Source organism: Hemibagrus wyckioides, linkage group LG16, assembly GCF_019097595.1.
Source record: "Hemibagrus wyckioides isolate EC202008001 linkage group LG16, SWU_Hwy_1.0, whole genome shotgun sequence".
In the NCBI taxonomy this organism is placed as follows: Eukaryota; Metazoa; Chordata; class Actinopteri; order Siluriformes; family Bagridae; genus Hemibagrus; species Hemibagrus wyckioides.
Window position 1 is genome coordinate 7894853 of NC_080725.1, and position 15823 is coordinate 7910675.

General features: G+C 40.1%; 1 protein-coding gene across 1 annotated transcript; it reads right to left on the reverse strand.

Annotated features, from left to right (window-relative positions):
• Positions 1-693: 693 nt before the first annotated feature.
• On the reverse strand, positions 694-4424 carry si:ch211-244c8.4 (APC membrane recruitment protein 2). The gene has a single exon (XM_058412094.1). The coding sequence runs from the start codon at positions 4222-4224 to the stop codon at positions 1750-1752; it is 2475 nt and encodes an 824-aa protein (XP_058268077.1). The 5' UTR covers positions 4225-4424; the 3' UTR covers positions 694-1749.
• Between the last annotated feature and the right edge of the window lie 11399 nt (positions 4425-15823).

Below are 15823 nucleotides of genomic sequence, written 5' to 3' on the forward strand. Positions count from 1 at the left end.
GAATTGATTTAAGACAAAATTAGATGTTCTCTTTAAGTGAGTGAAGATTGTAAAGCTACCCTGGTATAGAATCAAAAAGCCCTTTCAGTCCGACAGACCTCAGGCGCTTGCTCATTTGTAAACAGAGCAGGTTTTCATTAACACTGAGCACTCCATGCTTTTGCTACTTTAATACATATCTTTTTTCCCTTCAGCTTCACAAAACTGAGCTTCATTCCATGAAAAGAACATTGTGTTTCTGCAGAGTTTATATCAAATCTTTGTTCATTTGGCTATTAGGAAAAACAACACTTCCTTTTGGCTTGCCCCGTGACTGAAAACAGACCCCAAAGTTTCACTATGATGCAAGATCAGTCATCAGACTTAGTTGCTATCTTTTTGTATAATATTTATCCACTGCTTGGTGTACAGCAATTTTGACAATACTAGAGTTATACGTGCATCTTCAATATGAAGTTTTTGCACTCCCCTTAAACCATCCAATTCTCAATTTAAAAGCAATTTGTACATGTAATGTGTAATAACATCTAAGTATATTTCCATTTTATTGATTATGTACGAAACAGAACAACAGAACATATATATCTATCTATATTATATATATATATATATATATATATATATATATATATATATATATATATATATATATATATATATATATATATATATATATATATATATACACACACACACAACAATGTTCTACTACTCATCTCATGCACACAGCATTAGTTCATCCTTAGTGTGACTGAAGGCTTCATCAACCATACTCTATCAACAACTAGACTACTCTATCAGTGGTTTTATTTCTTTAAATAAATTACCTAGTTTGCACTCAAGTCAAATGGATAATCAATCCAGTAAGTCCCAAGAATCAGATCCATAAAGCATCCTTCACTGACTAATACTTAAAATTTTGCTTACAGGCAGTGTGTTGTCAGCACATGTAAGAAGAAAAAAGTGTGTAGAGAAAGGAAAAGGAGCACAATTTCTCCTGTAGTGTAAAAGTAGGACATGCATTCTGCTACATACTATGTGATTTCCTATCCTTCTGTTACAGTATGTAGGAGAGAAATATTTTGCACATTTTTTGTATAAGATGGACAGTTCCAAGAGAGAAAAACACAATGTGTGTATCCACAATGTTCACTAAAAGGTTAAGAACCAAAACATCTGCAAAATACATATAACAAAGGCTACCATTAGAAAATTATGTGTAGCAGGAAAAAAGCACCAATAATTCATGGCACTTTACCCCTCTGATGGTTTAGACCAGGTTAAACACCACATAACTGACATTCCATTTTAGATGGATTATGAAGTGCTACCTTGAGTTAATATTAAGCAATGTCTACATGGCTACAGTTCTTAGGCAAGAGCTGTTGTGCTTCAGTGTCTGCCTTGCTGTTTACATGTTATGTTACCATAGAGATAATCCCAACTGGCTTTTAGTTGATCTCTCTCTCCTTGGTGGCACAAAGCTTTCTAAATTCATAAATGTTACATATATAGTGTCTCTGGCTTTTGAAGTGGTACAATGTGAAATGAAATAGCCAGTACATACAGAGCTGTAAACACAGATATGCAGGTCAGTCCATTATAACAGTACAAAACCCTGTATTATGCCAGTGTGTCTAATCCAAGAGTCTGTGAAAAATCATGGTGATCCATGTCCAAATATGAGAAGATTCTGAACAGTTGTAAATTAAATATTGTTTGTTTTGCAATATTGCATACAACAGTCCATTATTTTCGTGTGGCCGCAGCTGTGGAAGTGGGCCCAGGCTTATTGCTAATCCGGCGGACAGGAACTTTAGAAACAGGGATCTTGGAGCGTACTACCTCTGTCTTCCCTTGCAATGAGTGGTACGTTGCTGTAGAACCATGTTTGATGGGAATTTTGGACTCTCTGTGTATGCTGACTGTCCCCATTGAGGGGGCTGCTGAGTTTAGTATATCTTCATTGCTGTAGAATAGGACAGGAGTTATGGCCCCTGATTCAGTAGACAGGTCACTCAGGGCATCCTTGCTGCTGCTTTCCCGGGAGAGAGAAGTCAGGGTCTCCTCTTCATGCACTGGTGTTGGGAGGTTCAAATGTCTCTCTTCACTATTAGATTGGGCATTTTTGTGGTGCTGTTTTGACTTCCCTCCACCACTCACAGGGATCTTACTGAGAGTTGTGGGCTTAATAATTAGGGTTTTCTTTTCTGGCTTGAAAGAAGTAGCATTTTGGGTGTCTTCTACCACTCCTGGGCTTGCCACATCTTCCGGCCCTTTTTCTCCTCTTGGCACACAACAAGGTGCAATGTTTGGAGCAGGCCTGTTTGACAAGGTTGGCAGCAGGGAATACCCAGAAGGTACAGAAGTATGAACAGGTTCTGTCTTATTGGGGGCGGGTTCCGAGGTAGCAGATAAAGTTGTGATGGTTGGCTGATTGCTAGCTACAAACAAATGTTTAGCAACATAAGGAGCTCCATCTTCTGAAAGTGAACTCTTTTTGCCGACTGACCCTGACCCATTTTCAGTCTGTAAGGGACCTGATTTATTTTGATGAGCAGACTGCTTAGGCTCAGGTTTGATGATAGGTGCAGTGTTGCGGCTAGTTGATAATCCAAATGTAGTTACAATTTTGGGTCTGATCACTGGAGCAGTTGGAACAGGCTTGGTTGATGTGATGAATGGAGGATATTTGGTTACTGGAGCACTACTGTGCTTAGTATCCTGAGCTATGGAATGAATGGGCCTTGTTATGGGTGTGGAAGCAGCATTTGGTGTGGTTGTTGGACTCAGGGCAAGAGTGGGCTCAGTTATGATGGCAAAAGCAGCAGCAGGCTCTGGAGCTTTTTCTGTGATTGAGATAAAAGATTTAGAAACAGTAGCAGGGGAATAGGCAGGGAAAAGTGTGGGGGAAGGTTTAGGTGATGGCTCAGGGGTAAGTGGAGAACTAGGAGTGAGGGTAGGTTTGGTTGAAATAGTTAAGGTTGTAGTTGGATGGGATATAGGGACAGTAATATGGACAGGTATGATATTTGGTGATGGAATCGAGGACAAATCATGGCTAAGTACAGTGGCTAGGAGAGGTTTTGTTGTAGGCTTGAATGTAGAGGGAGATATATTGGATGGGGTAGATTTAGTTGAAGTAGTAGGGCTTGGAGTACAGGGAGGTGAAAGTGTTTGTTTTGTTGTAGGGCTAGGTATGGGTTTGGGTGGTATAGGTGATGAAATGATATTTTCTGTAGAAGAGGGTATAATGGAACTAGAGTTAAGGTAAGGTGCATCAGAAAGTGTAGGTTTAGGAGCTAAAAAAGCCTTCTCCTTTTTCATAGTTTCACATGTGCTATCCTTTTTCTCCACACGACTACTGACTTTGACCCATTCTGCTTCTACATCAGCAACAATATCACCACCGCCTGCTAATGAGTCCAAGCTCAATATAGATGAGATATCTCCAAGTAGCATGCTCAGTCTGTCATTAGTTGATGTTTTAGCAGCTCCACTCACCTTAGTGACATGGTCATCCTGTGATGGAGAGGGTTGTTTTTCAATCTCTGATTCATCTGTAGAGTGTCGTTCAGGTCTTGGAGTCAGGGTCAGGTTTTCTTTCATTATTTCCACACTATTAGTACGAGATGCAAGGAGAGGTGGACAAGTTAAGACTTCATCTTCCTCCTCCTTGTCTTTCCTGTGCCAACGTACACTTCCAAACAGACTTTTAAGGCCTTTTCTTTGCTGCCCAGATCTGTAAGACTCAGTTTGAGTCTCTCTTTCTCCCCCTCCTCCCTTCCGATTCCACCGAAGCATGCTAAGGAAGCTCAGTGATTTGGCAGAAGTAAGAGAAGATATGGATTGTCTGGTTGAGGCTGACTCCAGATTATTCTTCATGCTTGTCGGCTCAGCCAATGCAGCATCCTCTTTGTGGCTGGCATCCTGGTCTAGGTCCACTGATTCTGCCTCTGCTTCTGGAGCCACTATCTCTGTTAATCCATCCAGGGTTTTGCTTCTTGATGGGGGTGATTTGAGTCCACCTTCACCTTTAATGCGCACAGAGAAGATACTAGCTACTCCACTGCCAGGCTTGCGTTTGCTGAACAGCTTCAATGCCTTACGTATTTTACCTGGAGGCTGAGGATCGCATGGTGGGGGCTCGCAGTTGTCCGGCTGGGCATCCATGTTAGTATTCCTCAGCAGCGTATCAGCGTGTCTATTGTTCTCTCTCAGCATTCACCCTAGCTCAAATCAACTGCATATGTTTCACTTGAAAATGAAAAAAAAAAATCTTTTTGCTTGCCTGTGATTATGTAGATTGTCTCATAATGTGTATATCCATTTCTGTTCTTGAGCTTCTTCTATCACAGCTCTCGTTCTATCTCCCTCTGTCTCTGCCCTGCTGCTCTCTCTTTCTCTCTGGCTGCTCTGGTTGGTTTCCATGGCAACTGTGGGTCTAAGCAGCTTTCATCAGCAATGGAGGAGAGCCAAGGGCTGTCATCATACTACTCCGGACACAGCTATCTCTTCTCTTTTCCTGCTCTCAATTCTTTCATAGTATTCTATAATATTTAAATAGATCACTTTATTAATCCAAGGGTAAAAATATTGTTTGTCTGTCCTATATACTGTATGTTGCTGTACTGTATATTTCACCCATTAACATTTAATGTTTTGTATAAAGAAAGGAAAAAAAGAGTACATCTTCAAACAGCTTCTAAAATCAACCCTTTATACAGCACTTTAAAACACTTCAAATTTAAATAAGAATGGCCTACTTCCTTAATATATTTTATCAATTTATTTATTAGAATTTATTTATGCATCTGTATTAATGTCTTAAGATCCTGACATTTGTTCCTATCACATGGCCTAAAAATACTGAATTGACCATGAAGCACAGTACCATGGCCTTTGAATATTAATTTGAATAATATCTTTAAATTGGTTACAAATTTCTAACTATTGTACTTGGTATAACATAGTTGTAATTGAGCAACTACTTTTATTACCCCCTCACACATACTTCAAGGTATTTCAGCTTATATCAATACTAACAGCATTAAGGCATCACAAACCTTACTGAACTGTTTGTTGGCAACAAAAAAATTAATGAGTTTTTAATGAGCAGCACAAACATTACAATACTCATATGCAAAGCTGAAAAAATGTGGGTGGGTGGAGTGATGCATACCCTCTAATCAGAGTAAGTAAAATTTGACAGTGATTTTGTTAACAACAACAACAACAATATTAGCTGTAACTGGCAATTATCAGGGTCAAAGGACTTTAAGCAAATATTGCCCCTAGTGGACAGGGTTTTTTTTGGCAGGATACATACAGCAATATAAAAAAAAGTATCAAATATCTGAAATTGTAACAACAAATATATGGTTGTATGGGGATCCATACAACAATCCTCAGTTATAACTGTTTGAATAAATCGAGCTCTGATCCACTTGACTGGCACATACTGGCAATGTTTTTTGCAAATGCAACATGTTTTTAAATATTCTTGAATATAAGCCTGGTAATTTGACACCAAATTTGGGAACTTAGGCAACAAAAAGTCTATTTTTGTGTGTGTGGCTAAATCTTCCAAAAGGCAAATATTTGTGTTCAGCCAAATGATTAAAAGGAAATAAATTTCACTATTAACCTTTTCCAGAGATATACTTTTTTGTGTGAAAAAAACAAGAACAGGACCTGCATATGCTTTTTCAAGTTTTTACAGACATGTAAATGTACATGTAAATTTGTCACCACGTCCTTAGAATATTTTATAAGATTGAGGTAATAATAATAACAATAATGCATTGATGCAATCATTAAGAAACATAGTTTATGAATTATTAAGCTAAAATATAATTAAAACCACACCAAAAATGTAGCAAACCTGCACAAGCGTTAGGCTAGCGCACAAACACCTTCCACCCACCAGAAACACAAACCTGGAAGCACTCAGCGCTGCCACACCCTATTCTGGTCATTGGGATTGTCGCCATTAGTTTTAAAGGCAGCCCAGAAAATTCATGAGCCCATGGCATGACTTCCACCTGGGGGTAGGAAATGGCACTGCAAGCTGGTCTATATTTATGAGCAGGTTAGAGCATTTACACGGCGCGGCAGCGCGTAGCAGAAACGGAGCAGAAGCAGCAGTGCCATGCTCGGCGCCGAGTCTGTTTTGCTGCTCAGGCTGAATTAAGTGACTGTGCTTTGTTCCTGGTCAAAATAAACATGGAGCAAAATATATTAAAAGAAATACCCGAAAACATATTGTTGCCAGTCTACCTTAACTTACATTAAGTTAAAGATTATTTCATCATATAAATTCCACATGTATACAGAATATTTGCTTATATGGTAGAGTTCTGTGTGGGAGGGGAAACATAACGACAATGAAGAAAATGCAGGCAAAAGCACGTGACAGTTGTGGTTGAGTAAACCTAGGGGCGTCGCTAGGGCTAATCATTCGATTCGCTCGAGCCCCGAATGATTTTAATCTATCCCCGAATGTTTTATCCCGTGTAGAGGAATTAAGTAAATGTTGATCGTTTTAGCTGAGCACTGTTGCCGTTTACTGTACGCGATTTTGACTGACATCTCTCTCTGCATACACACACTCACTTCAAAATATGCTCTAGAACCGCTCTCGCGATACTTTAAAGTTACACGCCTATCTGTCTGCACAGCGCCGCTTTCACACCACGTGACGGAAATACCTTACAGCCCTTGGGCGCGACAACAATAAAAACACGGTCAGAAAACACAACAATGTTATTATTCAGATAATAGCCTAACTTTTAATTTTTAATGTTAACACAGTTGATAAAAGTAGTCTAACAAATGTATGTTGTGTCAAAAAGGAGGCCCATTTAGATTCTGAAAACCCCTTACATATAGGACCCTGAATATTATTCCATACCCAAGACGGACAAAAGCCTTAAATTAAATAAGCCTAAAGATAGATCTAAATAAAATATAAGCTGTTAAAGCGCTAAGACATTACAGTCTGAACATCATGACTTTCTATTATTCAACTAATGCAATATTTAAGTAAAAATACTTACATGGCTTAGGTGAACAATGGGCCAGAACAGACTCAATGATTTGGCTGTTCTGTCCATTTAAAAAGGAGTTCTCAGCACTATAAATACTAGTATGGTAATTGACCATTTTGTTCAAGTCAAGTCTCGGAGATACTCTCTGATAATTCTACCCTCAAAGAAATAGGATAGACAAGAGATGAGAGAACAAGAAGAGAAGAGAAGAGAAGAGAAGAGAAGAGAAGAGAAGAGAAGAGAAGAGAAGAGAAGAGAAGAGAAGAGAAGAGAAGAGAAGAGAAGAGAAGAGAAATGAGGTGCAAGTATAATATAGATTATAGTAAAATAATAATAATAATAATAAATGATCTACACAGCACTGCTCCACACACATTTAATTATCTGCAGCATTTATGGATTTAACTCCCATACCATGAATAACTCTTATTTCACTTTTACTTCTATTATACAACAACAACATAACAACTCTAAAAGCTGATCCTTTAATGGATAGATTATCACTACTCATTTTGCTACTTTAATAGTAATGCATTCAAATGCACATGGTTTAATGCCTCAAAGTCTTTAGAGAATTGTTTTACTTCTTATTTCATTCAATCAACTACATGTTCAAAATATGCCCTATCGTTATGCTCCCTTCTCAAATTATCTATTGATTTAGATGTCCTTGCAAACTGTTCAGAAATCTTTCTGCCTACGTATGTGGATATTGGCATTACAACATAACAACATACATAACAACTCTCTCTTAGAAGATAAATTAAAAAAAAAAATTGAATCTTTAGCCACCAATATTTTTAACTGTTTTGATAAGCTTATGCAAAGTCAAATTACAATAAGCTTATGCAATGTCACATTTTTTCCATTCAGAGTTGTATTAATTTTTCGACAAGACCTTGTATTGATGATGGGAGAGTCAGACCTCTTTGTAACATCTTATGAAGCACATTCCAAAGATTCTCAATGAGTTTAGGGTCTGGACCCTGTGGTGGCCATTCCATGTGTGAAAATGATGTCTCATGTCCATGAACCACTTTTTCACAATTTGAGCCAAATGTATCCTAGCACTGTCATCTTAGAAAATAAACAAAGGACAGAAAAAATCCATTGATGGATACATTCATCATGGATATACATTCAGTATATTCAGGTAGTCTGACCTAATTTTTTGGGCACATAACATTGCTGAACCCAGACATGACCAACTGGAGCAAACCGCAGATCATAACACTGCCTCCACAGGCTTGCACGGTAGGCACTAGGCATTATGCGTCACTTCCGCCTCTCTTCCTACACTGATGCACCAATCAATCACCCTATCAAACTGAAGCATTTTTTTTACCTTTTAGCCTAACTGATAAGTGGTTTTCAGCTACACAGCTGTTTAGTCTGAGTTCTCTTTACATTGTGTGTGTGGAAAAGCTCGATTTCACCAAAAGTTGAGGTGATCTCCGATCACAATCATTTACGTTTTTTTCCCAACAACATTTCTTTGTCGAAGATGATGGAATTCCACCTTAAAATTCCAGTTTTAAATGACACGTTGGACAGTTCAGTAGTAGGTTCAGCAATCACCTTGTTGTTTTCATTGCTTGATGAAGGCCAATAATTTGACAATTCTGAAACAGAGTAACATTTTTTCCACGACCACATGACATGTCTTCTGACATGGTTGTTTAAGAAATGAGATGCTACTCACTGATTCAATTATGGTTATAAGTTGTTGCCAGCTGAAACATGTTAATCACTGCAATAATTACAATGGAAGGCACTTACATATTTGCTTACTTAAATCTAGTTTAACATTTTTTGGCCTGGAAGTGCATCTGATATTCAATTTAATTAAATTCACTTTGTTTGTATAGCACTTTTAACAATGCAAAGCAGCTTTACAGAAGTATAGAAAAATAGAGAAAAAAATATAAAGTTTAAAGTTATTATTATATTCCTAATGAGCAAGCCTGAGGCAATGATGGCAAGGAAAAACTCCCTGAGATGATATGAGGAATAAACCTTGAAAGGAACCAGGCACAGAAGGGAACCCATCCTCATTTGGGTGACACTGGACAGTAAATAATGTAAATGTTGATATTGTCCTTTCTACAACAGCAACCAAGAGCGCTTGAGGAACTCCACTGTAGTTTCTGAGTTCTATAGACTTAACACTAATTCCTTGCTAGTGCAAGCTGACAGATGCAACAGCAGTTCAGGGACGGTGTGATAGTCTCCAAGTGGTTCTATCCACAGCAGTCCCCTGGGTCACAGGCTGTCCACACAGATCGATCCACAGCAGCAGTGAGCGTCACCAAGCAGTCAGACTCCAAACGGGGTAGATTGTCTGGATGGATCAGGCAGGTCCGAAAAGAAGAAGTGGTCACGCTGGGAATTCAGAACACTGGGAGCTTGAGAGTGGGATGACTAGCTTGACAGAGAAAGACAGAGAGAGAGAGAGAAAGATACATTTGTGATCATTTCATGTTTAAAGACAATGTAGATTATGTGTAAAGTGCAGGGAAGGTCTCGGCAAGACTAGCTATGATAGCATAAATAAAAAGGAGAGCCAGGATTCCCAGGACATAAAGCATCCAACCACTTCACAGTCAGCAAACCTGAGCGACTTGCGAGGGTGGTAAGGTGACAGCATCCAAACGTCCCAGTACACCAAACATTCTATGCCCATGAACGTTCTAGATCTATTCCTTTACCTAAGAAAAACATTGAAAGCTTGAATAAACAAATATGTCATCAGCCTGGACTTAAACATTGAGACTGTGTCTGAATCCCAAACACTAATTGGAATGTTGTTCCATAATTGTGGGGCTTTGTAAGAGAAAGCTCTGCCCCCTGCTGTAGCCTTTGCTCAATAATCACACCAAGGTCTTTTACTGCTGAACATCATGAAACAGAAACACCATCCAGAGTTACTCCGTAATCAGAAAGATTACTTCTGGAAGTATGTGGTCCTAGTACAAGCACTTCTGCCTTGTCAGAGTTAAGCAGGAGGAAGTTAGTAAGTATCCACTGTCTAATGTCCTTTATACATTCTTAATAAGTTGGTGTCTCTCATCTGACTTAGCTGAAACATATAGCTGTGTCTCACCGGCGTAACAGCAGAAGCTAATACCATGTTTACTAATAATTGCACCAAGGGGTAGCATATATATGAAGAAAAGCACTGGGCCTAAGACAGAACCTTGTGGAACACCGAACATAGAGAAGTCATGCATAGAGGAGTCACCATTTAGATCTACAAACCGATAATGATAAGTCAAATAAGACCTGAGCCAGGAAAGGTCTGTTCCTTTAACACCAACAACATTTTCTAGCCTATCAAGTAGAATTGTGTGGTCAATGGTGTCAAAAGCTGCACTAAGATCGAGCAACACCAGCAAGGAGACACAACCATGATCAGAGGCCAGTAACAGGCCATTTACCACTTTAACCAGCAGGGGTGTGTTTACCCCAGTTCCTGACTTTGCTTGGGGCCCCCACGCCCCAACATTGCCTAAGATTTTCCTTTGATTTGCACAACAGTAATATTGAGCATATAGAATTATGTGAGACAAATATAAACCAGATACATCTTACTTTGTTTTAAAAAATAAAAATAGTGTCCACTGTTTTATTCAGAATGATACAGAAACCTTTTAGCTGTAAGAAATTAAAAGACAAAGTAAAGGTGGAACCACACACACCACTCCACCCCAGCAATGTCAAACTACAGCTGTACAGTATGAGCCTTTGACTAAGACACAGTTAATTGACAAATACAGTGATGTGTTCAACTTGCCTGTTGAATCTCTGCCACTTTAAGCTGGATCCCAGCGTTTTACTGGTGCAGAGTGCCCCCCAGAATATTCCAGTCAATATGAAAGCAGCCATAAAAGCCCAACTAGATGCATATCTGGCAGAGGGTCATATCACAGATGTTACAGAGCCGACTGACTGGATTAGCAATATGGTGATTGTTAAAAAACCAGACAAGCTACGGATTTGTTTGGAGCCAAATTTCCTGAACAAAGTTCTGAAACACTCTCATTATATAATGCCAACGCTGGAGTATGTGTTATACAAACTGCCTAAAGTATTTTCACCTTGGTTGATGCCAAACATGCATTCTTACAGTGCAAGCTGGATAGCAGCTTCTTGACCACATTCTGGACCCCATGGGGTAGGAAACAGTGGCTAAAGCTTCCATTTGGTGTATCGGTGGCACCTCAGGTGTATCAGCAGAAACAGCATGAACTGTTAGCAGGTCTAAAGGGAATTGAGCCCATTGCAGATGATATTCTCGTCATTGGATGTGGTGACACGGACCAGCAAGCTGAGAAGGATCATGATTTAAAGCTTCAGGCCCTGTTGGAGTGTTGCAGGGAGGTCAAGCTACGGCTCAGTTAAAAAAAACTGCAGTTCAAGGTCGCTGAAGTGAAGTTTCATGGTCATATCCTTTCATCCACTGGCCTGAAGCCCGACCCAGAGAAAGTGAGGGAAATTATAGACGTGCCTAACCCTACAGACACTAAAGGTGTGCAGTGTTTCATCGGGCTTGTCAAGTGTTTTATTTGACGATGGGTTCCCTTCTGAGCCTGGTTCCTCTCAAGGTTTCTTCCTTTCCATCCCAGGGAGTTGCCACAGGCTTGCTCATTAGGGATAAAGTAGTCTAATTATAGAATTTAATAATTTATTCTTATTTCTAGTTAATTAGTTATTTTTTTAATTTTTTATTATTATTTTTCATTTTCCCCTCCACTTTCTCTGTTTTCTTCTTTTGTAAAGCTGCTTTGAGACAATGTTCATTGTAAAAGGCGCTATACAAAATAAACTGAATTGAATTGAGTTGTTTGCAAGCCACTGTGGCGCTTGCTTGACAAATATACCCCTTGGCGATGGCTGCCCAAACATGAGGCCTCAGTTGGCAAGCTTAAATCCTTGGCCACGTCGATGCCTGTACTGCACTACTGTGATGTTACTAAGCCTGTCACAGTGCAAAGTGACTCTAGCTGAAGAGGTCTTGGGTGCTGTCTAATGCAAGAAGGACGGCCTGTTGCTTTTGCTTCAAGAGCTCTGACTCCCGCAGAAAAAAATTTATACTCAAATCAAGAAAGAGTGTCTCAGTATTGTCTTCGCTTGCCAAAGATTTCACCATTATTCGTACGGACAAGAGTTGGTTACAGCCAACCAACTGACCAAAAGCCCTTGATTTCTATATTCAGCAAACCACTTCTCAGTGCACCTAAGCAGCTTCAAAGCATGCTCATGACATTTCAGGACTACAGCCTCAAAGTTGTCTACAAGCCGGGACCTATTGACATGTTAAGCAGGGCGGCTGCTGACTGTATAGGCAAGGAGGAAGTTTACCAGCGGCATGCCATATGTCATCTGCAGAAAAAGCAGGAAGATGTGCGACTCATCAACCAAGCAAAATATCTTAATGTGACAAATCAGTGGCTGGAGAACATCAAGGTGCATACTGAAAGGGATGATGCCCTTCAGGCCCTCAACACCACTGTCCTTGCAGACTGGCCTGATGAGAAAGAAAAAACCTCACACCTCATCCGAGAATTCTGGCCTTATTGAGATGAAATAAGTGCCCAAATTGGCATCTTGTAGCGGGGACAGAAGGTTATTATCCCCAGGCCACTACGTGCAGAGATGCTCAAGCACATACACTCAAGCCATATAGGAGGTGACACATGCTATCATCAAGCCCGTGACACATTATATTGGCCAGGTATGCAAGCAGAAATCAAAGACTTTGTGAATAACTGTTCAACTTGTAATGAATTAGTACACAATCAACAGAAGGAAACCATGTCATGACATCCCCAACAGGCCATGGCATGGACTTTTTCAGTCATCGGCAAAAGGACTACCTTCTAATTGTGGACAACTTCTCAGATTTTTGGGAGATTGAACTGCTTCCTGATCTATCTGCAGAGACCGTTATCAAGCGCTACAAGGCTCAGTTTGCCCGACATGGTCAGCCAGACAGGGTGATCACCGATAATGGCCCTCAGTTTGGTGCACTGTTTAGGCACTTTGCTTTATCTGGGAATTTGAGCATATCACTTCCTCACCAAGACATCCCAAGTCAAATGGAAAGGCTGAGTCAGCTGTTAAGATTGCTAAGAACCTTCTGCGCAAAGCTATGCACGATGGAACCGACCCTTGGAAAGCTGGAGAAACACTCCCACTGAATACATGGACAGTAGCCCTGCCCAAAGGTTAATGTCGTGGAGACTGAAGACATCTCTTCCAGTAACAAGCAAACTTCTGGATCCTTGTGTAGTGACTGGGGTTGTGGAGCGGCTTCGCCATCGAAAGTACTTGGCGAAATCCTGTTATGACAGGTCAGCTCATGATTTGCCAGAGCTGAACATAGGTGAGAGGATCAGAATGAAGCCCCTTCCAGGGGACAACTCTGCATTCTGGAGGGTCGGCACCTGTCTTCAGAAAGTGGTACCATGCTCTTATTTTGTGAATGTGGGAGGATCCTTATATAGACGCAACAGAGTGCACTTAAGAGTGGCAGAATCGTCCTCTTCACAAGCTCTGGACAGGAACAAACTCCTGTCCTCTCGTCCTCTTCACAAGCTGTGGACAGGAACAAACTCAAGTTACCTTCTGTGCTTGAAGGGAGTGTTAGCAGAAGCCACTGCATCTGCTAACCCAACTCAGGAATGCTGCTGTGGCAGTTTGGAAAGAAAAGTGCTATTAATTTAATTAAGGACTTGATGGTTCAGTCATTAGTATCTGAAATTTATTTCATTTAAGTTGATTGCAGTTACATTAAATGTTATATATATTAAAAGTTTAATATAGTATTTTGTTCTGATACTTTAGTTCTTATTTGTAAGGGGGGATTTAATGGAATGTTATATATCACGTGATCGACAATCGATTGCTCCTGGCTGCAGTGTTCTCTTCAAATACAGTTGCTGAGCTGCACCACCATGTCCACCTCTTGTTTTATGCTTAAAGTGCTGTATGAACAGAGTCTTCTTTTTGTCTGTTGTCTTGCATATTCAAAAATCCAGTCCTTTCAGCTGAATTGAACATTTCTGGTTTTGGCTTCAGCAAAATCCTTAATTATATACTCTATGTTCAGGGATCTTCTGACTCTTTGTTCAATAGAAATCATTGTAAAGCCATTCAGTCATTCTTGAGACAGGTAAGTTTTAAGTAACCGCAGGTAAGTTGTAATTTGCTTCAAAGTGGAGAAGCTTCTCTCTCCTGAGGAAACAGTGATAGGCAATGTCAACAATAAATGCATGGCAATGCTTAAATTGCCATAAAGCTCCAAGGGATTCTCCTTGTAGATGTAATCAAACATCTCTGCAGGTATAAAGATGTGATCTGGAAAAACATGAACAGCTGCCCTCACTTCAAGAATCATGTCCTGGCTGTCAATGTCTCCCAGTGTCTGCTCCAGTTTCTTACATGATTCATCAAGAGTGCCCTCTTGAACTGCCGCCTTCATGTTATCAGACGAATATAGAAATCTGAACAGAGAAAAAAGAGTTTGTGTGAAACTCTCACTAACACTAGTAAGTGTTGTATCAAGCAGAGGAAGAAAAAACAGGGCACTCATCTCTGCTGCCGGCAAATATAGTGACAGGTGCGGCCATAGCTTGTTCAGTGGGCAGCAGAGCTGGGTCTTTCTCTTCTTCAGATGTTTCATTTTGATTTTTAGGCGAAAAAAATGTTGTAATCTTTGGCAAACATTTAGTATTTGATTTCTTGTCTTTTGTTTTCTTTTGTTTTTGAGTGCCACTTGGATAAGCACGCTTCATGGTTGATGCTTTCTATATGTCTGGACCGCACGTTAATAAATGATGTCAAAAGCAATCATCAAATGAGTTAACAGCTTGTGGCCAGTAGGGGGGCCCCTAAGCCCATGGGGCCCCACACAATTGCGTGCTTTGTGTGGTGGGTAAACACGCTACTGTTAACCAGTGCTGTCTCTGTGCTATAATGAGGCCTAAATCCTGACTGATAGATTTCATGAATGTTATTCCTATGTAAGTATGAACATAACTGCTGTTCTACAACCTTTTGACATTTTGACTGACATCTATCTCCGCAAACACACACAAACACACACACACAAACACAGGCCAGATATCCATCTGAGAGAATGGTGGAGTCGCTGAAGTTTCAAGCTTAACTGATGGACACTAGGCAGCGGCCACCCCAGCTGTGTATTCACTTCCGCTTGCAAGATGTTCAGTACTTTTGCAACTGGACGCACTGTGTTGGCCCACTCTGTCAAGAACAGCATTTCTGCTGGATTAAACCTACAGGAGAAATCAGCATGATCAAAGAGTATACAACAACCAACAATAGAGTGGAAAAACACTTACATTGAAACCTCAAGAGAGGTGCATATATTCCTAAGGTCACCTTCTCCTGCTTTTTTGCAAATTTGAAGGATTCTGTCAACAGCCATGAAAGTTGAATTCCACTGCGTTTGGTTTAGCCTTAAAAGCTGAAGCCTGCTTTCTGCTTCAACAGCTTCAGCTGCTAGAGCAGATCAGCTGCTTTTATTCCATAAAGCTTGGCACAGATCATAAAGGCAGATCTGTAGAGTTTCTTGTAGTGTTCATTTCAGGGAGCTTTTTGGGAATCAAAACTTGAGACTAGTTTAGGTATGTGGCAGGCACATTTTTGATGATTTGGTAGCTGGAATGGTAGCCATCATCTTGGTCTAGGAGAAGAGAGGCATCTTGAAATTCCAAACCATCATTTCCCTAATAACACTTGTTTGTCTC

What these genes read in the sequence shown, in the direction of transcription:
- si:ch211-244c8.4 (XM_058412094.1), bottom strand. Translation starts at nt 4,224, where the DNA reads ATGCTGAGAGAGAACAATAGACACGCTGATACGCTGCTGAGGAATACT.